This window comes from Oryzias latipes, chromosome 7 (assembly GCF_002234675.1).
Source record: "Oryzias latipes chromosome 7, ASM223467v1".
NCBI classification, from domain to species: domain Eukaryota; kingdom Metazoa; phylum Chordata; class Actinopteri; order Beloniformes; family Adrianichthyidae; genus Oryzias; species Oryzias latipes.
The window spans coordinates 13,025,809-13,052,399 of record NC_019865.2 but is presented as its reverse complement, the minus strand read 5'-3'; the positions used below and the strand labels follow the sequence as shown (position 1 = coordinate 13,052,399).

General features: G+C 38.2%; 1 protein-coding gene across 2 annotated transcripts in view; it reads left to right on the top strand.

The window, feature by feature from the left end:
- Positions 1 to 26,591, top strand: part of LOC101154949 (protein FAM19A2) — a 107,271-nt gene that overhangs the window by 57,738 nt on the left and 22,942 nt on the right. For both annotated transcript variants that reach the window (XM_011477122.3, XM_004070474.4), the window contains exon 2: positions 8,318 to 8,418. In XM_011477122.3, coding sequence (XP_011475424.1) covers positions 8,319 to 8,418 — 100 coding nt within the window. In that variant the 5' untranslated portion in view covers position 8,318. The remainder of the gene's footprint in view (positions 1 to 8,317; positions 8,419 to 26,591) is intronic.

Here is a 26,591-nt window from a genome sequence, read left to right as displayed (position 1 = left end):
TTTTGACCAGCCTGCCTGAGCCAGTGTTTTTCTTGTGGGGATCTTTTCTGCCAGGGCTTGTCAGCTTGGTCAGTGGATGTTGCTGCAGTTGTCTCCCTTGCTGGGACAGCTGGAGTTAAACACAGCAGCTCACGGCTCTGAAGTGGACCCCGTTGCTGTCCCAGTCTGGATGGGCACTGTGGCGATGTTCCAATGGCCAGGCTGGCTCCTGGTATAAAGAGATTCCCAAATACCATTTCCTAACCGCAGAGCCAAGGATGTGTTTACATGTTTAGGTCAAAAATGTGATGGACAGCTTCATTTTGTCTAAACATGCCACCCTGTTATTAATCCAGTTGATATGGTTCTCCATCTGTGTCTAGGTGATAGAAAAGCATTTTTTTTTATATTTACAGCTCTAAGCAAACAAACAGTTGTCTATATAAAAGAGCTTTTACAATTGTGCACTTTTAGCAGGTCTCTGAGTTCATGTGACCAATGTATGGTGGATTTTCACAGACCTTGTTTAAAACTGAAGGTGAGAGAGACTTAGAGAAATGGCTTCATTGTTCTGGAGTTCTTTGTTTCATCCACAGAAGAGTAGAATTGGTGATTGATTTTGAAAAGCTGATGAAAAAAGTATCTTTTCAAATTGCAATTTCTAACTTGGGTTTTACATTTTGTGTTCCATTTTTTGTGCTTTATTTGGGAAGCATTTGTTATTTGTTTGGTGTTTTTAAGGTTCTGCAAATATACACATCATTTTTTAGAGACATTTGTTATCAGTTGTGTTTGTTGATTTGTAGTTTAATTTCATTGGATGTATAGATGTCGTGTGGGGGGGGGCTCGACAGCAGGTAGGACCCAGGCGCAGAGACGGGAGGCAAACGGGTTCAGGGCAAGTGGGTTTATTTAACTAACAAAAAGCGCTGCAGAGCAGGATGACAAAACTAAAAACAAAAACTTACTGTGGCATGGCAAGGGACATGGACGCCAGACAAGAAGACGTGATCAACATGAGCAGAAGTTAATGGACCAGCACAGGAGGAAGGCAGAGACAAGACTTATATACAGACAGGGCAGACAAGACACAGGTGAACACGATTAGGGCAGATGGGGACCAAAGGAAGTAAAACTCAAGAAACATGACAAGACAGGAAACCTTTCAAAATAAAACAGGAAACAGAACCAAACAAGACAGAACAAGAACTAAAGCGAAAAAAAAGACAACAAACTGAAACCATGACAATAGAAAGGAAAAGAAGTTCAAACATTGATTATAAAAAAGGATATAAGAGATAAAAAAAAAGAAAAAGGAAAAGAAAAAAGATAAAATATTGATTTAATTGCATTTTGAATGAATAAAAAACAATGATTAATAGAATCAGAAATCAGAAAAAGTTTTATTGCCAGGTTCAGTAGAGCGCACTTTACAAAACGAGGAATTTGACTTGGTGTATAGTGCAATTAAGAATAAGTTAAAAATTAAGTTAACAACAACAACACACTATATACAGTAGAGTAAGGTGAATTAAAGTGGGAGCACAGATGGGCTGGGATGGTGGGGCCTGTAAGTGGCACCGACAGTCCTTTGGTGGGCGGGGGGGGGAGGGGGGGTCACCTGGGGGAGTTGGGGTACTGTTCAGCAGGCTGACTGCAGTGGGGAAGAAGCTGTTCTTGTGGCGCGAGGTCCTGGTCCTGATGGACCGGAGCCTCTTGCCAGAAGGGAGGGGCCGAAAGAGATTATGTCCTGGATGAGAGGGGTTGGCTACAATCCTGGCTGCCCGCCTCCAGGTCCTGGAGATGTGCAGCTCCTGGAGAGACGGGAGGTGGCAGCCGATCACCTTCTCTGCTGAGTGGATGACGCGTTGCAGCTTGGCCTTGTCTCTGGCCGTGGCCGCAGCGAACCAGACTGTGATGGAGGACGTGAGGGTGGATTCAATGATGGCGGTGTAAAAGTCTACCAGCATCTTTTCAGGGAGGTGAAACTTCTTCAGCTGCCTCAGGAAGTACATCCTCTGCTGGACCTTCTTAGTGATGGAGCTGATGTTCTGCTCCCACTTGAGGTCCTGGCTGATGATGGTTCCCAGGAAGCAGAAGGACTCCACAGAGGTCACCGGGGAGTCACAGAGGATGACAGGGGGGAGGGGGGCTGGGGCCTTCCTGAAGTCCACTGTCATCTCCACTGTCTTCAGAGCATTAAGCTCCAGGTTGTTAGCGCTGCACTATGACACCAGCCTGGCTATTTCACTCCTGTAGGCCGACTCATCTCCGTCAGAGATGAGGCCGATGAGTGTGGTGTCGTCAGCAAACTTCAGGAGTTTGACAGACAGGTGACCAGCTGTGCAGCTGTTTGTGTACAGGGAGAGTAACAGGGGTGAAAGGACACAGCCCTGGGGGGATCCGGTGCTTGTGGTCCGAGTATCTGAGACGAGCTTCCCCAGCCTCACATACTGCTGTCTGTCCGTCAGGAAGTCTGTGATCCACCTGCAGGTGGAGTCAGGCACATTCATCTTGGAGAGTTTTTAATACTAAGTCTAGACAGATTTAACACAGGTTTTTGGATGAAAAAGGATTTTTTATAAATCATCTGTTACACTTTTAAGTCTGAAAAAAATATGGAAGGCAGCAAACACAGATCCCTACCGTTTTTAATTTTTTTGTGCTGATATTTGAAAGATAAGTTATGCAAAAAAATAGGTGTTTTCAGTTTTGCCTAAAAAGACGTTTTCGGACCTTTTTGGATCAAATGTTGTCTAAAAGTTCACCTGTAACTTCAATCATTCTGAATTTTTTTAGGAAAACTAAACCACTTCAACTGTGATCTGCAAGGCAATGGTAAAACTATATTTTTTATGGAACAGCCTGCAGTGTTTCTTGTGGGGATCTTTTCTGCCAGGGCTTGCCGGCTTGGTCGGTGGTTGTTGCTGTTACCAATCCAGTTGATATGGTTCTCCATCTGTGTCTAAGTGATATAATCAGAATCAGAATCGTTTATTGTCATTGTACATGGGGATACAATGAAATTGCAGCAGCCTTGGAGTGAAGGAGTTACATAAAATAAAAATAAAAATAGAATAGAAAAAGAAATACTGTATTTACAACTCTTAACAAAAAATGAACAATATGGACAGGAACTGTTAAATATTAAATATTTGTGAATAAAATAGAATGGAATTACATGAGTTGCTGTGAGCACAGCTTAATAAATATCAAGTTATTGCACAGTGACCCGGTTAGACAGTCAGGATATTGCACGCATTGTAGTAAAATTAGAGTGAGGTGTGGTTGGTGGACGTATGTGCATTCCGTATGATAATTGCCTGTGGAAAAAAGCTGTTTCTTAGTCTGTTTGTCCTGGTTCTGATGGACCTGTACCTCCTTCCAGAGGGCAGCAGTTCAAACAGAGGGAAAGCAGAATGGGTGGAGTAAGTGGTGATGCTAGTCACTCTGCTGAGGCAGCGAGACTGCTAAATGTCCTTCAGTGAGGGGAGGGGGCAGCCGATGATCCTCTGCGCTGTCTTTACCACTCTCTGGAGACTCTGCCGTTCTGCTTCAGTGCAGTGGGAAAACCACACTGTGATGCCATAGGACAGAATGCTCTCAATGGTTGAGCGGTAGAACGTTACCAGCAGCTCCTGGCTGACGTCGTTCCTCCTAAGTTTTCTCAGGAAGTGCAGGCGTTGCTGGGCCTTCCTGATGACAGTCATGGTGTTGTTAGACCATGTGAGGTCAGCAGAGATGGTGGTGCCCAGGAGGGTGAAGCTGTGGACCCTCTCCACACAGTTTCCATCGATGTAGAGTGGGGGTGGATCTGTTCTGTTTTTTCTGAAGTCCAGGATGATCTCCTTGGTCTTGGTGGTGTTCAGGATGAGGTTATTAGCCTGACACCACCTTGAGAGTTTCAGGACTTCGTCTCTGTAGGCCGTCTCGTCGTCCCCAGAGATCAGCCCCACCACAGTAGTGTCGTCTGCAAACTTCACCACGGTGTTGCTGGTGTGGGCTGGTCTGCAGTCTGCTGTGTACAGTGTATACAGCAGAGGACTCAGCACACATCCCTGTGTGGAGCCTGTGCTCAGCGTCCGGGTGGAGGAGAGGTGGGGGTCAAGTTTGACTGTCTGTGGTCTGTTTGTCAGGAAGTCCTTGATCCACGAGCAGGTGAGTGGGTGGAGTCCTAGTTCAGACAGTTTGTTGACCAGAATGTCAGGAATGATTGTGTTAAAGGCTGAGCTATAGTCCACAAAGAGCATCCTGGCGTAGGTGTCTCTGTGTTCCAGGTGGCTCAGCGCAGTGTGGAGGGTGATGGAAATGGCATCATCCGTTGATCTGTTTGCTTTGTAAGCAAACTGGTGGGGGACGAAGATTGGAGGGAGGGAGTCTTTGATGTGTCCCAGGAGCAGCCGCTCCAGACACTTTGTGATGACAGCAGTGAGTGCAACTGGGCGGAAGTCCGTGAGGAAGGCTGTGGATGAGGACTTTTTGGGTATCGGGATGATAGTGGATGACTTCAGGCAAGCAGGGATGAAAGCCTGAGCTAGCGACAGGTTGAAGATTTTTGTGAAGACCTGGGAGAGTTGATCGGCGCAGGCCCGCAGAACCTTTCCGGGAACTCCATCAGGTCCCGCCGCTTTCCTGGGGTTTACCCTGCTGAACATCCGTGCCATCCGTGCCACGTCCATAAAGGCATTGTTTTTATATTTAGAGCTCTAAGCAACCAAACAGTTGTCTATATAAAAGAGCTTTTACAATTGTGCACTTTTAGCAGGCTGAAAAAATTATCTTTTTAAAATTGCCATTTCAAATTTGGGTTTTAAATTTTGTGTTCCATTTTTCTGTGCTTGTATTGGAAGGATTTGTTATTATTTTGTTTAAAAGTGCTACATATTGTATATACACATAATTTATTTAGAGAAATTTGCTATACGTTGTGTTTTTTGGTTTTGTAGTTTAATTTCATTGGATTTATATTAAGGAAAAGAAGTTGCAGCATTGATTAAAAAAGGATAAAAGAGACATTTACTGTCTAAGTCTTATGTTACATCTGTAGAACTGTACTGAGAGTTGGGTTTTGTTTTGGAGCACATTCATATGTTTTGTTTGTAAAAAAAAAAGATAAAATATTAGGTTAATTGCATTTTACATGACTAGAAAAGCAATGATTATTCATAAAAATCTATGAAAGACATACAAAACAAATGAAAAAGCAGTCTGCCCTCCCTCTTGTGTCTAAACTCTTGTCACCTCACTTCTGGGTTAGTTAGCATATGAACTGGCAGCTGGTGTGTGTGTGTGGGGGGGGGGGGGGGGGGGTGAAATTTGACTCCAGCAACAGGGATGATTGAGGAGCAGGCTGCAGCATGAGGAAAAGACTTAAGCATGTAAGAGGAAATGACATCCTACAGTTGACCAGTTCATTTTATATCTGTAAAGAATATTCAAGAAGCATTTAGACATGTTCAGCTATATGCGTGTGAAACTTGGTGTGGATATTTGAAGCATAAGTAATTTTAAAACACACTTGTTTGGAGTCCAGACGGAAAAAGCACAGGTTTTGGGATGAATCAGGATTTTTTTAAAATCATCTGTTTCACCTGGACTTCTGAAAAAAATATGGAAGGCAGCAAACACAGATCCCTACATTTAAAAAAATAAATGGTGTTGATATATGATGATTAAGTTATGAAAAAAAATAGGTGTTTGTAGTTTTGCCTAAAAAGACGTTTTCGGACCTTTTTGGATGTAATGCTCTCTAAGATGTCACCTGTAACTTCAATCATTCTGAATTTTTTTAGGAAGCAGTAGCACATAAATGCCTATGAAAGTTGAATTCTTGGTGCTGATAACCTAAACAGAATTTATGCTAAAAATCTTTGTTCAGTCCAAAATTTCATTAAAAAAATCAAGTGATGAAGTTTCTCGTAGACCCTATAGTGTTACATATCAAAGCTGGAGGTTATTAAAGGCATCTAATTCTGAAATCTCAGCTTCCTGAGACAAACGGCTGATTTATAATAAATTTCTATTATTTGGGTGCACATAATCGACCACTTCCTGTTACGCAGGCACCGTCAGGTGTACACCCATGAAACTTTACATGATGAGAGAGGACCCTTCTGAGTATCTCCAGTTTTAATTTCATGCACATCGGACAAAGCAAAGAGAAAATACAGGGCAGAATGTGCCCAATGCAATAACTAGGTGGCGCTATAGAGCTCGTCCAAGATTGTCATATCCATGGGTTCAGAATAGAAGCTTCATCATATCCATTGAATTTCAGTGAGATTGGACAAGGAATGTGCACGTGAGAGCAACTTTTGTGTGCATAGCGAGATGCCCAACTTTGCCGCTCTGTCACGACCACACCCCCGCATTGAAAGTTATGGTTTTTTGTCAGAGTAAACTTCAATGGCTTTTCAACAGGTGGACGTCATTTTCAGGTGTGTCGGCTCATCCTACTCGGAGTAGTAATGCTCCAAGTAAAACATGTCATTTCCTCTTGCCAGCAGGTGGCGCTACACTTTTTCCAGATTTTTTCACTGCAGATGTGTTCAGAGTCAGACTACAATCATGCACATCAATTTTGGATCAGATTGGATTATGCATGGCTGAGTAATGGCCATTTTTCTTTTCATGGCGTGTTTTCGAAACGACCTCCAATTTTGACGCGCCGCCATGGTCACAAACATCCATAAAAACTTAAAAGCTTTGCAATTTAACATCGGACATGTGTCTAGTTTACAAAACCAAAGTTTGGAGTCATTACTCTCAAATCTCTAGGAGGAGTTCGTTCTAGAGCGAGGCCTGCAAATGACCAAAATACAGCAAAAATGACATATTGTCATCAAAATATCAGACTTCCTGTGCGACTGACAGCTTGGTCCCAAGAGACTTTTTTGTAGGTTTCTATCCGATGAACATGCCCTGTTAAAATCAGGTTTGTACTATAAAGCATATGGAGGTGCTCGCGAAAACAAATTTTGCAGGTGGCGCTATCGAGCCATTTTTGTTTACCTATGCCGTTCTCCTATAAAATATGAAATTTTTCGCGACTCCTGATGTGTATACAAAATTTGGTGAGTTTTGGGGTATGTTAAAGGCCTCAAAAAGGCGACGGAAAAGTCGGAAGAATAATAATAATAATAATAATAATAATAATAAACCTAACAGATACAATAGGGTCCTTGCACTCCGTGCTCGGGCCCTAATAACTCTTACAGATACAATAGGGTCCTTGCACTCCGTGCTCGGGCCCTAATAACTTGCGTAGTGATGCATGAATGTAAAAGTTTTGATTGCAGAAGCCCAAACTGACACGCACGTTTACATAGACTTTTCATTGGAAGTGGTCGCTTTAATGCGTGTTGCCGAAGCTGGTGTAAATGTAGCATCACAGCTTTTATGTTTCTGTTCACCTCAGTTTTGGTATAAGATAGAACTACTACTAAAACAATAATGTAAGTTGCTTAGTAAGCAACATTTTTGCATTACAGAAACCCTAAACCTACAAAATCCTTAAATAATTCTAATGGTCTCTGTGGAATATTTTCTAATAATAAATGTAATTATAACATACCACGTCATTTGTATTTGGTCTTTGTACAACTATTTACAATATAGAAAAATATATTTTGATATTATTTTTAAAAAATACTGCTATCCATTTTTAGATTCACGATTTTTGTGTGGGAATGTAAACTTAATGTAATACATATAATGTAATAAACAATTATATAGTTCAAAAAATTTCTACAACACAAAGAACTATAGTGTCTATATTAAATGAACAAAAGTGAGTCAAATTTAAAACTGTGGTGAAAAAAATACTTTTGTGCAAACCATATTATTAAAATAACAAATAATTTTAAAAGAATGTATTTATTTTCTATTTATTAGCAGGTTGGGTAGGAATCTGGACGGGTGTAGCTCAGTGGGTCAAGCAGCTCTATTCCAATCGATTGGTCGGCAGGTTCAATCTCATGCATGACTGTCAAGCATAGATCTTTGCTAAGACCCATGCTGAGATTGCTGTCAGCTGTAAGAAACTTGTAAGTTGCTTTGGGAAAAGCCTCTATGAAATAAAACTGTTATTCACCTGTCAAAGTTTAAAATTTTAAAACGTTGAAATGTCAGGAAAAAAATATCAGGGACTGTGGAGAATCTTTTATGCTGGATGTGTTTGCAAGAGAACTATTCCAGCTAGATGATCATTATAGAATAAATCGTGTTGGGCACATATTGTGTTATTATTATTATTTTTTCTCATAGGAAAAACTATAAATATGGAGGTTATTTCTGTTGCATTCTTCTTCTAATTAGGACTTTATTTTTTATCTTCCAGAATGCGGGAAAAGGGTCCTTGCATTTGTGGAGTCGGTGTGTGGAGTCTACTGCTATCCCTTTGTTTGGCTTCCCTCACCCATGCACACCGGAGTCACACAGGTACGTGCACACACAACCACATGTCTGTCTCTACAATGAATTGGAAGACAAACGGGAGAGAAAGTGTACAGAACAGCAGCACTATCAAAGATTACAACAGGAGGGATTCTCTGTAGACAATTTCTTTTCACGTGTTGTTCAGTTGAAGTGAATAGGCCGTTTCCCACCAAGGGGAATGCCGAACCCAGATCTACAATGAAACACAGGTGTACGAGGACGCACACAACAACCTTCTGTAATGAAAGCAAAAAGAAACACAACTAGTTCAGCTAAAAAAACTTTACTCAAAGATGCTTGACATCCTTGCAGCGCCATCGTTGTAAGGTGACTGGGGTTTGTTTGTTTGCTCGAGGGTTACAACCGAGTCAGAGAGCAACAAGCTCTATGGATTAGTAATTCCCAAATGCGGGAAATCTGTGCTTCTTGGGCTGAGTGGTGATACTACTGCATGGCTGAGTGCAAACAGTTTTTATACTTCTTAGTTAAATTCCCAAGTGATATCGAAGCAATTCTGTAGCATAATTAAAAATAAAAGTCAAAATCAGAAATGCTTTTTCATTTTCAAAATGAAGCTGCATTTTTTGACTCAAAATTCAAATGAAAAAGCAATCCGCCAAAATGCTTTTTTATTTTCTTCTTCAACAACAAAATGATATAGAAAAAGGTTATTTGAAATTTCATTTTCAAAAAGTTATCTGGTAAATGTGTAGCAAAATTCATTTAGAAATGTCTAATTTGACATCTTAAATGGATTAACAGAAATGTTTTTTTTAATTTTCTACTTAAAAACCACTTATTCTGTGTCATAATTAAAACGAAAATGCACAGAGAGGGATTGCATTTTCATTTTAACATCCACCCTGCGAATAGTGTCGCATAATTCAATTCGATTTAGCATTTCCAGAGGGATGGCGGGGGCGATGAAGTCAGTGCTATCTCCGTGTTTCCTGCTGCTAAAAGAAACAGACACTAGGAGCAGTGCAGCCAAGCTTGTAGCTTCGTGATAGCGGCAAAGGAGAGGGCTTTGTGACTGTTGTGCACACCTGATGATTGTACACAGCTTCTCAGGACTACGTAGCAGCATTTCCGCGGTCCTCCTTTGGACGCATCGCGGTTCCTTAAAATTTTCCCCAGGACTAGCTTTGTCTTCGGACCGGCAGCCACCTTCGCATAGCGGAGCGCGAAGCCCCGCGATCCGAAGCTCCAGATCACCGAAGGCGGAAGTCCTGCCACGCAGATCTGAGAAACTCGAAATCATCACAAGAATATGTGTTTCCAGTGGTGTCCAGACAAAATAAAGGCTGATTGAATTCCCACATATTTACATCCAAGATGCTCATTCAAAATGAAAAAGCATTTCTAGTTTTAACTTATTTGGTGAAAACCAGTTTTCTTTTTCAATTTTAACTGTTCCTAAAGAAATAGCAGCACAGTTGCAGGCATCTTATAGACATGATTGCAAAGTGTTTCATCTGACACTTAAATGTGTCCAATGTAATTTTTTTTTTTTCTTTAAAGGGTCAATAAGTTGCAAGCATTTAAAGCTCTTTCAGTGTAAAATGTAGGACTATAGGAATAACTGAAAATAAACAGTACATACCAGGGCTTTATTACTGCACTTTGCAGAGTCTTTGCTGTTGAGTCCACCTACGGGTCCACTGACCTGCCGTCTAAAAAAAGAAACACTCTCCTAATATAGCACTTGTTTGAACTCAATAAAAATTTAAATGGCTAATTAAAATATATATGTGGGGGTTTGGTGAGAACTGTTTGTTGGTAACCTTTAAATTAATTTCTTTGTTCTTATGTGTTGTTTCTCTACTGTTTAATGCCATATAATGAGACAATTATGACACTGTGATATTGTAGAAAGTATTATTTCATATGGACATGGTCATGTTTATAATCAGTTCATAACTGGTTGTGTTTATTTTAGCAAATAGTTTGTAGATATATCTGTCAGGGTTTCCTTGTTTTCTGTGTTGTACATGGAAATTTATACTAGGAGTTCCTGATTGCTTAATATAACTAATTCAACAAATAATTTTTGTGTCTGATAAATATCTATATTATTGGTACAATCCAAATTAAATGGAAAAATGTAAATAAAAATAACAAAATTCTGTTGTAATTGTACCTTAGAGAGGTTTTGCAAACATTGTATGAAAAGGTGAGAAGAAAGAGGCCACAGCTGTTAGAAAATAATTTCATCTTTCATCCAGACTGTCTGCACAGAGCTCTCAGTGAACAATTCCCCTTTCTGAGCAAGAAATGCTTCTCAGTACTTTACCACCGCCCCTTTATACAGGCAGCTAGCAGCTCTGTGGCTGTGGAGAGAGAATTCATTGAAGGAGACATTATCTAAAATTTAAGAATAACTTATAACACCTTAATATTCTACCTGTGTGGACTTGAAATGTATTTAAACCATTGACGTTTTATGAGAACTGGACTTATCAACCCCCCCCCCCCCCCCCCGACCCCCCCCACACACACACACACACATTCCAAGTAGGAAGTACCCGCTGGTCCCACAAATCTGAAATCCCATTTCTAATGACTTCTAATGAAAAATAAGCAGCTTTTACTCAGTCATTATCAAAGATAAAATACATCTAAAGATTTTTGTTTGAAATTGTCTTAGTGTGTATGATACCTGCAGAATTGTCAAATTGCCATAAAATGGGTTTTACAGGCTAAAAAGTGAAAGCGGCGTTTGCTACTGTGTAATAATGATTTAAGGACTCATCAAAGCTGCTGTCTCTTCACTTTTTCTCTCCTCTCTGCTCTCCTCACACAGTCATCATGTGAACTGATAGAGCAGCCAAACACTTACCTTCTGTCGCTGTTCAATCAGATGTGCTGAATCTGACAAGCTTATGGAAGACCTGGATGAGTGACTGGACTTGGGGCATGAGATAAGAATTCCCATGAGCTTCTTCAAACAGCTGTCACCTCCAGTGTAATAAATTACAGCAGTCCAACAAAAACAGACTTATTTCTAAGCTAAACATAGTTACAATGCAGAGGTACAGACTATTAATGAATCTTTAGGGTTACAGTGACAGTAAAGATGCACCTGCACACAGCAAAACACACACTCAGCTTGGGGACAGCAGCATCAGCAGGGAAGCAAGAACTGACACACTGATCTGAGTTAAATTAACTACTGGATCTGCACTACTAAATGCTGTCCTGTTATCTTTTCCCCTCTTTCTCTTTGTAGTTATTTCTTTTATCACTGCCAGACCAGCAACTTTACTTTATCTTGACTGCTCCAACTTGTTTGTTACATAAGAGCATACTTCCATATCCTTTGAAACTGATGGGAAATCCAGCTTCTGAGGTTGCAAAAACTTTTAAAGGAATGGAATGTTCAAAACAGTCACTGTCTTAGGTTGGTGTTCACAAATGTTTCTAAGCTAGAGGCCACAATGACCCTGACAGTGTTACTGTTTTATCTTGCTGTTGGCAATTTTAAAGAATTTGATTCAGTTCAGTACAGGGCAATACAGAAAGTTCTTTATAAAACCAGTAAAAATTGTACTTTTCTGAGAAATGTCAATCTTCAGCTGTAGTTGCAAACTCAGCATTGTTACTGCAGTTACCAATTAGCCATTGAGGCTACCCTAATTGTCAGGAACACAAGTCTATTTTACCTGTTGGCAGCTGGTGCTTTTGGCAGGTCAGTCTACTCATTGTGATCAATTGTTGTTGAGAAACACAGAATATCAGGAATGCAGACCTTGGAAAAGTAAAGGGTTAAATTTGACATTTTGTCATGGTTCTATATCTATTGATGAAGCGGTTGTAAAGTGGAGGATCAGAACCATAAAGTCTGGCCTTGTTTCTGCTTCCTGTAAACCAAAAAGGTTAAAAACAATTCTGACCTGTAATGTAGCATTTAGAAGAGATTGGTGCCCGGAGAGAGGTTGAGCCTATTTTTCAGGGTGGGTAGCTTGGGGATTCCCTGCAAAACATAGTTTCCAACAGAGATCATCAGCTCATGATTTCTATTCTAAAAGAAACAAGGGGAATCTTGAGGGACCATCTGCCCTCTACTGCTCACACCAGGTGAAAAATATGAGGGAATCGTTAAATACTATAGAATCCTTCTGTACGGGTGAAACTTGTTTTGTGTCATGCTTCAAGAAAGAAAAGAAGTACTCTACATAAAAGCTGTAAACGGAAAAAGCTTTTAGGAGCTGAAAGCTAAAGTATATTTGCAGATTCTTGTTTCTTAAAATCTACCATAAAACTTTCACCGCTTTCATTTTTCACCTTACTTTTAACCCTGTTACAAAGAGCATTTTCTCTAGTGTTTACATTCTTTCGACTATGACGACTGTTATGCAACACTTTACATTAGTAATGTGTTTCACATTGGTGCAAAGCCGATATATAAAGCCGCTTTTTTTTCGCATCAGAATCAGCTGATTCAGGTTGATCGCATGAACAGTCAAGAAGGTACAGTAGGTTAAAGAGTGTTAGTGTTTTATAAACATTAACCTTTCTCGTACAAATCACAGTGTACAAAACATGATTTTTTTTAAAGGATTTATGCCTGGACCTTAAAGTTGTTACAAATAATATCTACATTTTAGACAATGTTCAGCTCTTGTTAAATGTCTCAGTGGCTTTACCAGTAGTCTTAAAGAAAGTGCTTGGCCTGGACTTTATAGCGATTACTCTGATCGCTTTGCCACACCCTGTCAATTCATTGATCCTCAGCCTACTGGCTGTGTACGCCATACATTGTATCTGATTAGAGGCCAAAGATATCTTAATTTGCTCTGAGAGGTGTTGTAATAGCCAAGAGTGGAAAAACCGCTATAAGGGCAGAGAAATATAAGCCTTTGTTAAGCATGCCAGTCCAGCACGCGCTCAATGAGAGACATTTAATTCGAGTCTTGAATGCAGACAAGCCATGCACATGCAGCCATTAAACAAATACATACGCAAACTCACACACACACACACACACACACACACACACACACACACACACATCTGCATGCAAATGTTTTTTAAAATGATGAGTGCAGACGGGTTGTCTGGCTTCCTTAGTAGCACGCTGCAGTAAAGCTACACTCCATGCCTGGTTGCAGCATTGTTTTGTATCGTTTCTGACTTGTGAAAAATTTAAGTTGAAAACCACCAAATAGTTTGTTTTTTTTCTTTCCTTTACTAACCCACATCTGTACTGTCTTTAAAAATGTAATTCACTGGTCAGGGTGTCCAACACACTCTCAGAGTTACACATACAGTATGCATAAACATCATAAAAACCCATGATAACATCAGGTCAATATATATATAAATATTTTTTTTCATCTGTCAACCAGAAAGAGCTCTTTTATTGCAGAAATGTGCTCTGGCACTTCAGCTTTTCATGCCATTTTTAACAAAACAAGTACATTTTCTGATGTATGTGTGGACGTATGTTTGTAAAACAGCACCAGCTATATATCTTAGTTCTGCATTTTTCCTCCTAAAGGGAAACTCTTCCCACTCTGAAGTCTTTCTTTGACAGTGAATTTGTACAAAATGCCACTTACTCTTGCTATTTTGTGCAATTGATGACTACAATCTTGAAGTTAGTAGGAGCTTTATTAAAATGTAGAATTAACCAATATTTTATACCTAAGCCTATCATATAAAAAAAAGTACACTATGAAACACAGAGCCAAAGTTTCCAATAACTTTTTTTGCAGAAAATTATGAATGTGACAACATTTCTGATTGAATTGACATATTTGTGTGGGTTGCATTTGAGAGGGATTTGGATTTTGTTTAGGCATTTTTGTAGAATGCCTGAACTCAGACTGATAGCCACCATTACACTGTTCTGCTAAAACACCAAAATGCATCCTTCTTTTCAGGTGTGTGTTCTGTGTCAGCAGCTGCGTACAGATAAACTGATGGATACCTTCAAAATCAAACAAAGTCAAGATACATGACATCAAAAGACCCTTAATAGTTAATTGTTTTACCTTTTTTGTGCATTTCTTTGAACATTTCTTTGCAATTAGAATAGAATGTGTATTTTCCAAACGCAGGTAATTTATGTTGATTAGGGTAGCTTCATGACCAAATAGAATATTTTGTAGTTTTTCATGGCTGTTCTGTTACTTATTGATGATTTCTTTAGTCAAAACTAACATGGAAGACCCTCTTCTTCTCAAAGTCATGTTCTTTTTCATTTTCATCTCATAGATTTAAAGTTAACGTCCGCTGAGTTTATAAATGTTATTCTTTTATTAGTGTATGTAGGTTTTTGCACATGCAGAGATGTTTGATAGCTGGTGCCTTTTGCTCCAAGTCAGAATAATTACAGCTAAATTCAAACTCCTGTGTATTTTATCTTAATCCGTACAAGTAAAGACGGAAAGATGAAACACTTTTCTCTTAACCCACTAACTAACTAATTGGCATCAGATGTCAGCATATCTGTCAAAGGTCAACACTAAATAAAAACAATATGAGATACTAATATTGATAGCCTACTGCCAACCTAGAGTGCAAGTAATTCATTTTATTAAGAAATCTGTTAATCGAATCCGAGTAGATATTCTTAAACTAAATTGAAGCAGAGTTGTGTTAAGCAACACTGCTGATAGTGCTTAGCATAGTTGCCTTTTTAATTTGGGGTCAACAAACTCCATATAGAAAGTCAGCAACTGAAATATAAATCAGCACCTTGCTACGATGTAATGGTACTAACCACTACCTCGCCATTTAACTCTATATGTAGGAGGCAAAATGTGGTTTCTTTGCACATTTCCTGGTTTTCTTTGTAGTTTTGCATATTTCCCCTTAATTTGAGAACTAGCGACACCTGGGTTTAAGGTTAGGTAAACACCCGCCCCCCTTCACTTAGGATGCTGCTTATTTTTACCGTCGCTACTGTTTTCTTTGCAGTCACTTTTTCTGCCATTGGTCAGTCAGGTTCATCAACTCATACAAAGTCAACTTATTATTTTGTCTCTCTATTTTCTTTTTTTTATTTTGTAAATAAAAATAAACAATTTTATTGTTTAGATAAGCAAATATCTAAACTGTGGGATTGCTTTCCCAATCAAAGACAGTTTTCAATGAAGTGCAAATGATTAAACATTGTTGAGGGAGGTAGTTGTACTCCCCATGTGGTTCTATGTAAGGATTCGTTCTTGTCTGTCCATTCAAACGGAGACTGACATTTCTTATTGTCAGTGTATCGTTGCTATTCAATGTCTGACAATTTCTGAATTTTTTCAACCCAAAGTAGTGTTTTTGTCCCTTAAAAAGTTTTTTTTTTTTCATTTCTTTACCTTCTTCTTTGTTTTTTTTTCTTCTTGCTTCAAACACCTGATTACATTTCCATTATCTTTATGGATAACCCGTTCAGCGCACCACAAAAGCATGAACGTCACAGTTGTTTTTCAAACAATGACCACTCTTTCTCTGGTATAATGTGCAATTAAAAGATAAGCCTTTTGCTGCTTCCAACCCACTGGAGTTACACCATTTAAAATGAAACATACCTACAGTAAGATGTAAGCATAATACAGGACAGTATGCATCTTTTGTGGCATGATATAGGTAAAAATGCTTCTGATATTTCTTTGAATAGTGAACATGCTTTAATTCTTGCATTTCTCTTGTGCAAACAGATGGGGCTAAAAGGTTTAACAAAAGGCCTTTGCTGGTTACATTGACAGTGCGCCTAAGAGCTCAGATCAGCAACTAATTGTCAGCTGGTGTAAATTGAGAGTTTCCTGTGACTGCACAGCAAGATTACCACACTGGGACCCTCTCATTGCATTCATTAGCACAAATCATTACCTGTTGGCTCCTCAGCCAATGCGGCGTAGAACCAGATTGGTGCATCCCTATCATGTTTGAAGTCAAAGCCCATCCTCCATGGACCATGTAACTTTGGTTAAATCACTGAATGAAAATAAAACACAAATCAATCTCCTTTTACAAAGAAAACTTCATGAGGATGACATATATTGCTCTAAACATTAAAATGGACCAAAAGAAATTTCAAAAATAAGAATAAAAAAAAAACCTTATATAAAAAACTTCTCTGTGCAGACTTTTAAAACACTGACCACATTTTAATAATGACTGGTGATAATGGGTTTTCAGTGTTATTTACTTTGTCAGTCTGTCAGGTTCTTTCGCCTTGCTCCACTGCCACTCCTTTCTCGCCGTTTTCCTTCTGTGTCATATTCTCTCCTTCCTCGTTTTCCCAGCTTATACTTTATTTCACAGCTATTAAACCAGGAAATTTCAATCAGGTAGCACAGCGTGAATTTCTGCAGGGGCAGGAGAGAAAGACTGAACTTTTATTTAATGCAGCTGTTCTTTTCTCCTCTCCACCTCCATCTCATCTCTCTTTTCTTCCGCCGCTGAACTCAACCTTGGCTCTTTATAGTTTATGATTCAATTTCCAATTTGTCCTCTAGAGGTATTTGCCTAGTGGGTGGCACAGTGCTTTTGTTCTTACATGTTTGCACAATACTAGCCTTTGGTGTTTAGTGGAACACAGGCTTACAGATGGTTGCATTGGATTCACAATGCTGTCTGCAGCTCTTTTGTCCTCAGAAGAGACTTGAAACTTCTTTTTCCTCAAATTACTCCGCATCTTACTAAAATCAATGCATGTTATGTAGCGTTATTCAGGTGGAGAAGGGATCAGAGAAATTTACTCATATCACGGTGTGTTGCTCATTACCTTTCAAAAATAGAAAGCTACAATAGGTTTGGTTTGTACTCATTTAAATGTCAGTGCAATTTCAATTTTCTTTTATCTCCAAGAAGGGAAAATAAAAATACTAGTGTGATCATCTATTAAAGACATTTCTTTAAGATGAAAATCATTAAATAACTGTATTTGAGTGACCCAGTAGAAGTGGTAATGCAGTTTTCAGGGCATCTGCTCCTGAGCTTTTCTCTAAGGCTACTCAAAAAACAGACTCTAGAGATGAATCTGATTAGTTCACTGGTTTGTTCTCGCAACTATAAAATAAATAAATGACAGCCCACAGAGTCAAATATGAAGAGAACTCCAGGCTCTAACAGTTTGATTTAATAAAATGGTTTCCTAAGAGCAAAGGGGAAAAGAAGCATTAGTGGACTGATAGGAAAACAAGTAAACACCGATTTGGCTGTTTGATTGATACCAAGCTGGGCAGACAGTTTGGCAGCAGTGAAGTGGCTCTTCATGGCTTTTAGGTTTAGTGAGTGATGACTGAATAGCAAAAAGGTGGACTCAATCAGAAAAGGAGCCTGTCGGGACATTGAACATGGTAGTGGGAGAGGGAAAAAATGAGAAAGCACCTCGACATTCCTTCTGTACATCCCTCCTGTAGTTGGTGGCATACATATCTGTCCAGTATATGCCACTGTGATGGTGTGATGCTATGGGGGCAACACATTTAAAGGAAAACGGTTGGTAGTTGCTGAAACATAGTTCAGAGTTGAGGATTTGACAGTCAGGACTACTAAAAGATCCCACTCCATATTGTTTTGCTGCTATTCTTGGTCTCTATTGCACTGGAATAAACAGTTATTAACTGGCCTTTGTAACAAGCTCCTGGTGGTTTCTAAGAGAACTGCATTCATTTGAAGTTACTTTTATTATTTAAAGAGCTTCAACCTAGAATTTAAGACCCACTCCAATCATCGTTTAAGCTATTTTAACCCAAAATAACCCATGATGACATCACTTGAACAAAAGATATCAGAAATGTGTTATGTGGTCCACTTAGTCAGTGTATCCAACATCATTCTTCTTTTAAGGAAAAATGGCTCCCTCAGAAAGCTACGCTAATTCTTACATGTCCCAAAAAGGAAATAATAATATTGACAATAGTTGCATATATCACTTTCTGTTTTTCCATCCTACACACTTGGATTGATGAGTTTGTGTTTAATGTTGTGCAGAAATCAACAAACTTGTTTTATGGTGCAGATCCCTGATGCCTTTCTCTCACTGTCTTGCTTCTAAGTTGCCCCTCTCAGAGTTTCCCAAAAGTGCAGGCTTGCTAGAAGCTATGTGAATAATGAATGTAATGTAGTTAGCCTAGATTAGAACTTTTCATATGCTGGCACGAAGCCGTTGAAATGCAAGTTCACGAGTTCACCTCCCAAACCTGTCTGTTACAGAAGCAACAGGATTTTAATTAGATGTGGGCGAAACCTGGAGTTTGCAAAGTAGTTCAACTAGCCGTGTGACTTAATTACAAACTAACAAGTCTGTATTAGGAAAATTCAAGTGAAAGTGGATCATGGAAAACATTTACTTTGGTTTTGGGTTGTAACTCAGATAAATGGTGTCAAATCAGTTTGTGAAGATCATTATATGCATGTTGACTTGAATTTATTTCACTCAAAAGCATTGGAACCACACAAATCTGTTGTCTTTTGATATGATTATTGCTAATATCCTATGTTGGTGATTGGGATGGAATCCCATCACCATTTAGATGAAAAATCTTAATTTGTCATATTTTACTTGTTATGACAATTGAACAATCAATATCTGAAATAAAGCTGACTTAGTTTACAGTATCTATCACTGACTATAGAGCAGCCTCTGTTTTAAAGCCCAGAGAGACCAGATGAAGTTGCAGTAAAGACCTTAAGGGCCAATTTAGCAGCATCTTTAGTTTTCATGATAACTCTACTGGGGGGATTTGTTTTGTACGTGCCCTTTTGTTTTTGATTTGAACCTAACATTGTGCACAATTAGGGGGTGGGTAACTGGTGGACAGTTTTGTGAAGTCCTGAACTCCAGAATACTTCATACATGCATTCATATTCACCCCAGATGGTGATGAACTATTTACAATAATCTAATACAAATGAAAAAACAAAACAAAAGGCTATCCATGTCTATGTGCAGTCAATAGTGGGATTACATTAATTGACAAGAAAAAGTCCAGTTCACTGCTGCGGAGGTTATGCACCATAACTATTTTTGTGGAAATCTGTGGTGAATGTGAAGAGCCGTTTCAGTATTCTTACCAGGAGCGCCAGAGCCACTCACAGATGGATGGGTTGCTCTTTACTTTACTGATGTGCTGTGATCAATTCTGATGCATGGAAAGAGAGCATGATAAAAAGACAAAGAGAAACTGGGGGCGAACGTCAAAGTGCTGCCTCTGCAGATCTCTCCTGTTCTGTCTCTTTTGCTATCCCTCTACCTCCTCTCCAGCCATCCTGCAATAATCCATCCCCCTCTCACTAAGTTTCCCACTTATTTGATCCTGTCAATATCTGCATATGTTGCACTTTCACCAGCATCATTGCCGGAATTAAGTGGGCACTATTTTGTGCAAAGCCACTGGTTCACAGGACAACTTTTAAAAGATTACCAGATTAGAGATAAAACATGGGACACTGAGGATGTGCGAATTAGTTTTTTAACATTTATTTTCAGAGCTGGTCTTTAAAAGAGCACAGAAGTACCATGTTTATCTAGCTGTTGGACAAGCCTCTCATGTAGCCTAAATGTGTTTAAGAGGCTTTTATTTTTAGTCTTTTGCTGTTGTGCGTTAAATAAAGCAGCAGTAATACAGCTTCTCTAATCCTCTCATGCAACTAATCCCAGCAAAACACCACTGTAAATACTCTGTGGGCTGAATTAAAGCACCAATCACTCAATCCCTCTTTGGGTGTTTTATGCTTATTTTGGTGCAGATTCATCAAATCTTTTTGTTGTATTTTTTAATTTGTGAAAAATATTAAGAAAATATCTGGGTTTCCTTTAAACCTTTGTTGCTTTTGTGTTTATGTAAATGTGTGTAGTGAAGAACACACTGTACTTCTACACATTCTGATGATCAGTCAATACAGTGCTGGAATAAACAGCACTCATAAAATGAAAGTGAGATGACCCATGTATATTTAACGCCCATTACACAGAGGTCAGGCTACTGTTAATAGCAGCTGTTTCAAGCCTGTGTGGGCTGCTTTAAACGGCACTGCAAAGGAGCTTGAAGGTTATGTGTGCATCTGAATAACTTAAATCTTTAGATTTTTACAAGTTCTAACAAGTAGCATGAACACTTAATGGAGAAAATAGGAATCTGACTTAAGACTCGGACTTGAGTTGAACCTAAATCTCAACTGACATGATTTGACCTCGAAGACTTTAGACTGGACTTGGGAATTGAGGTTCGGGACTTGCGAAAAACATTTGTTTGTTTCCATTTTTTAGCTCCAGGTCATCGCTGCAGATTTAAATATAAAAGCTCTCTTTACAAAGTTTCTGACTATAAGTGACTATAAAGATTTCATTTTACTCAAGTTTTAAGACTTCCATCTTGACTTGGACTTCCAGAAAGGGGCTTTACAGATAGATATTTTTTTCTTCTGAGGATGTATTTGCTGGATCAAATAGGGCAGCATTTAGAGAGCAGCAAAAATGTGGGTTATAAGTGAAGTTGAGTCATGATTTTTGAGCAGAAGCAAAAGCTTTTTTACTGGTTTCCTGGATGTTTTGACTCTTAGAGATGGCTAAATCTAAATCTATTTTTAAGGTAATAGGATACCAATCAAAGTAAAAAGAAATATGCCCATAAATATCCTTCATGGGAAATGGAAGACTTACAATGGATCACTGTTAGAGCAAGCTGTACCTTTTACATTGAGCAAATGTTAAGAAATATTGGCTGATGCAATTTATACAGAGGCAATAATCAGGAAAACACCTAAAATAGATTTGCATGACATGGCATCCATCTTTGCAAAAGTTCGGATGTTGTTTGTTTTTTAGGGGGAAACGCAGACACGCTGTTGTCATGAAATGGGTGGCACCCACACGGAGCGAACGCTGGTGCCTCAGAGATCGATTTGTCTAACTTCTGGGTAGAAAAATAAACTGTGAAAATAACTGACATTTTTTAACAATTTTTTTTTTTTCTGTGTGCCAAAGGTATTATCATATACATGGATATAGTTTACTCTAAAAGGCATAAGAAAAGCATGTTATAGGCCCTTAAAAAAAGTAAAACTCCATCAAAACAAACATCAGAGGACTGGAGTGGCACTTTGCCAGAAATTTAGGGGATCTTACTAGTACACAGCTGAAATAACAGTATTCTTTTCATGTTTAAAACATTTCCCAGAGGGTTTGCTTCACTATTTAAGAAATTATACAGTGTTATCAAAATAACTGATTAAGGTTTTAGATTTACAGTGGTGTAGTGGATATACTTCTTGCCTCACAGTGAAAAGGCTCTGGTTTGAATCCCAGCTCCCAATAGTGGCTGAGACAGGCTCCCAGGATCCGAAAGGGACTGAGAGGGATTGAGTGGGATTAGAGGTGGGAGGGAGGGAGGGATGGATGGATGGATTCTTACCTAAATCAGACTCTTTATTTAAGACTTTCATGTATCTCAAAGTGCCATAAAAAAAAAAAAACCTTTTACATGTTTTTTTTTCTGCATATGTTGATATGCTACTATGCTCAGTAGTATGCTCATAATTTGTTATTAAAAACCCAAATGATCTAGAAATCTAAATTGGCTTATTTTCAAATAATATTCTTATTTAGGAAGTGGCTTCCTTAAAAATGTAAATGACTGTTAGTGTTTTTAGTAACATGACTGTCATAAAGATTTTTGATTTGATTTGAAATGGTTTATTTCAATCAATCAAATAAGAATAATACACAAAAACAATACAATCATCAGTTATACATTCATACAATAACTAATCAAACTTAGAATAATTAGACATAAAATTAAATATTGCTTGAAAGCGAGTGGAAGGAAGCGAACTTATATAATCCCACCCCTGTTTTTTACTGTAACCATTTTATTACATGATTTATCAATATCCGGTTCCTAGCTTTTAACAGAGAGAATTAAGAATGTTGAAGTATCAATAAAGCACATGACAAAGATGAATAACTTAAATTATTTTGTAAAAAATAAATTTTAGAAATCAACATGGCAATGATAACTAACAGTTTACCATCATTACATGTAAAGTAGTTGTGGCCAAGTGCATTAAAGTACCAGTAGTTCTGGTTAGAAGGGTTTTACCTAAAACCATTTCTAAACCTTTACAAAGCTTGAAATATTTAATGGGCTTTTTAAAATGAAACCAAATCAATTAAACATAACTCAAATAAACTGGGATGTCATATTTGGTGATTCTTTTTTCTTTTGTAGCAGAGCCAAAACTTTAATATCTCCACTGGTGTGCCTGAGGTGAAATTTGGAAGCCGCCTGAAGCAAATACAACACATTTGCTGCGCAGCAATGAGGCTGCTTTTATTTCCTTTGACAGATAAGCTAATATCTCCAAAATGCGGGAGTCTAACAAATACACACAGGCAGATACACATAAAGAAAAGACAGTAAAGCTACATTAATCTCAAGTACTTGCAGTTATTTTGCTGATGAGCATTTGCTTCAGAACAGGCAGAGCTATGCTGAAATTACAAAAATAGTTTCATTTTGTCAGTTCCCACATTCAGTCCTTGACTCCTCTGCTAACATCCTGCTGTTCTGCTCTACAAAATGCAAGTACAGGAGGTGAGGGCAGACATGAGGAAAATGGAAATGCGTGAGAGAAACTAAGATTCCCTTCCTGAACAAAGATTAAATATAATGACGACTTTGAAGATCTTGAGTTTGGTCTCTTATGCTGCATTTACTATGCTTGTGGTTCCTTGTAGTTACATTTTTTCAAAACAATGAAAAAGTTGAAATTATTTTATTTGATATTATTTTATTATTGCTAGTTTACATTATTTGATCTATTTATTAATAAAAGGTTCTGTATTTTCAAGAAAATTTCCATTCAGTTATATCGTAGTAAATTTTGTTGCCAGATTTTTATAGTTTATACATAAATTTAGAGTTGGGCAGAAAGTATGGTCAGTCACAGATTCTGCAAGTTGTCTCATTTAAAAAGATGACAGAGGTTTGGCCATTCTGCGTGTCAGTCAAGTGACGTATTACACTTTAATGGATTATTCGCTGATGGATTTTTTTTTTTTAAATATATTTTTTTGTTTCTTAATCTTTGATGGCTTGTGATCTACCATCACGTTCTTCTATCAGCGTAATGGGCACCCCTGCTGTAGCTGCTTTTTTGGATCACTCTTCAATGCAGATCTTCTCAAGAGCTGTGATGTTTTGGGGCTGTTGCTGGGCAACACAGACTTTCAAGTTCCTCCACAGATTCTCTATTGGATTTAGGTCCAGTGACTGGCTCGGCCACTTCTGAACTTTTAATTGCTTTTTATGTTGCCACTGCTTTGTTGTCTGCGTGGTGTGATTTGGATCATCGTCATGCTCGAAGATCCAGCCATATTTCACTGTTTCATCCTCAGTGCACATTGATGGAAGGAGGTTTCTTCCCCTAAATCTTGCCATATATGGCACGATTTGGGAATCACTCATCTTGTGCCCCTTGCAGAAAAGCAACCCCAAAGCATGATATTTCCACCCCCATGCTTCACAGTGGTTATGGTGTTCTTGGAACTCAACATTTCTAGCTTCTTTGGTTTTATGGATGGAGAAGTTGCAGTCTGACTGTTCATAGGTCTGGACAGATCTCTTTTATACTGATAATCAGTTCAAATGGGTGCTTTTTGTACAGGTAACAAGTGCAGGATAGAAGAGATTCTCAAAGAAGAAGTAACAGGCCTGGTAGGGACAGCAGTCTTGCTTATTTGTTGGAGCTTAATTCTTATTTTCTGCATCATTATACAATTACATTATTTAAAAATCACACAATTAGAACTCTCTTTGTTACATTTTGTCTCTCTTAGTTAAAGTGTATCCATGTTGAACATTACATATCTGTTTAATCTTTTTAGGTCGGACAACTTGCAGAAACAGGGACTGACAAATATTTTTTTGTTCCACTTGTATGAACTTATTTCAAACATTGTACTTGTGTGCTCTTCTCTTTGGTGCTGCTATACAATCTAAGACATCAGAAGCAGCTCAATCTTTTATTCTTGCAAAAATATTGGAGTTGTTCTTTGGTGGATAAACGTTTCCTTAAAAGAAAAATGTGTAGTACAAACACAAACATACACTTTTTTATGGCTATATTTCACTAAATAGTCCACATTTGAAAACTAATCAAAAGAGGATTTTTGTATTGTTTGTCAGTCCTGCAGCGCCTTACCAAAAGCTTTACAGGGACAGAGGTGAGGCAAAACAAGGGGACTGTCAGTCTGTTTGTCCATTTCAAGGTTGTGTCAGTCAAACAGACTCTTGGGCCTTCTCCACTGGTGAGCATTTGTGACCACTCACAACAGAAAAAGGCACCAACAGCACAGATGAAATGCATGATGGCTTATTTCCCCATTTACCAGTAAAATGTGAACCAGCATGCAGAGCAACAAGACTTCTTCCGCTGGTAATGCACATTAGTTTTCTTCTTTGATGTGTTTGCTCAGATGAAAACAAACCTATCAAGGCTTTCCATCATTTCAGAATCATTTATCTTTTGATAAAGTCTCTGTCAAAACAGATTATGGTATAAAGTAAAATCATTTGTGGAGTTTAGGACTTCTGCAATCAGTTGTCAAATAAAAGATAAGAGCAAAAATGATGAAAATTAAACAGGAAGAAAACTGAAAGGAAATGGTATAAATGCAATTGACAGTAGCTTGATCGGCACAAAATTCAGCCTTTTAAAAGGTTGCCGCAAACTGGCTTCAATTTCATACTGCTAAAAGCCCAACTTTGGTGCCACCTCGATTTCCTCCCCACAGAGTCCTAATTGAGACCAAGCATCCCTCTCACACAAGCCCTCCTTGTCTCTCAAAGCATTTACAGTCAGAGTGGGCTACACTTTTTCCTCCTCTTCATGTTTTCTCTTCACCTTCATCTCCCCTCTTTTGCTCTTCTCATCTTTCCACCCCTGGCTCTGCTGCGAGCCAGCCCCCCTCAAACACACCAGGGTTTCCCTTTCATTTGCTACTCAGGGATGGGATGAGAGACAGAGGAAAGACACAAGCTGGAGAAAGAGTGAGGGGATGTAATGATCTATGCTGATGAATGCAGTGGGAGAGAAAGTGCCAACACAACAGAAAAAGGAGCTTTAAGAGGAGATGAGCTCAGTGCATCAATCAAAGCGTTCGCCTGTCATCTCCTGTCAATGTTTGATGTCCTTTAGTGTTTTACTACATTAATAATAAATAAATGTATGAAGCATGCCCAAAATTATTTCTATAATGTCGTAGAATCAATACCATGAGTATCAGTCTTTTTGTGCAAATGGGGAAATGCATTATACTGAGAATGTGTTGAAAAATGTTTTATAAAACTAGTGGTATATGGTCTGCTTTATATAAAAGAGCCTTTGAGATGAGGAAAACGTAAGATGTTGTTCTTTAGGTTCAGGTTGTATATTTGATTTTTTTTTATTTGATTTGAAATGGTTTATTTCAAGCAATCAAATAGAAATAATACACAAAAACAATATAATCATCAGTTATACATTCATACAGTAACTAATCAAACTTAGAATAATTAGACATAATTAATAAATATTGCTTGAAAGGGAGTGGAAAGAAGCGAACTTATATAATCCCACCCCGTTATACTATAACCATTTTATTACATGATTTATCAATATCCGGTTCCTAGGTTTTATCAGACAGAATTAACAATCGTAAGGTATCAATAAAGCACATGCCAAAGATGAATTACTTAAGTACTACGTCAAAAATAACTATTTTAGAAATCAACATGGCAAATGCAGCATCTGAAATATATGCAAATTATGTTACTTTTAAAAGTAATTCATATGCTTTAAAACATAATACTATATCAGTAAAATAGACACAACACTGTTTCAGGAATTTTCATAGCAAAATTTCATCAAGTATCAAAAGTTAAAAACATGTGCAAAGTTATGCTACATTAGGAAAGATTTTCGAATCAATTTATAAATTTTAGGAGCTAGTGAAGTAATATCATCAAAAGTCAATCAATTTAACAATTTTCAATAAGTGATTAATCATTTGTTTTACTTTTTTTAAATATTTTTTTGTATTTTTATTTTATTTTTATTTTATTTTTTAAAAAAATTTTATAATAAAGAAATGCTGTAGGGGAAGAGTAAAAAGGGTCCATAACTGTCGATTGTCCAAGGTTGGTATATGAACTGTAGTTCATTTGGATGGGGTCTCTTTTAAGGAATAT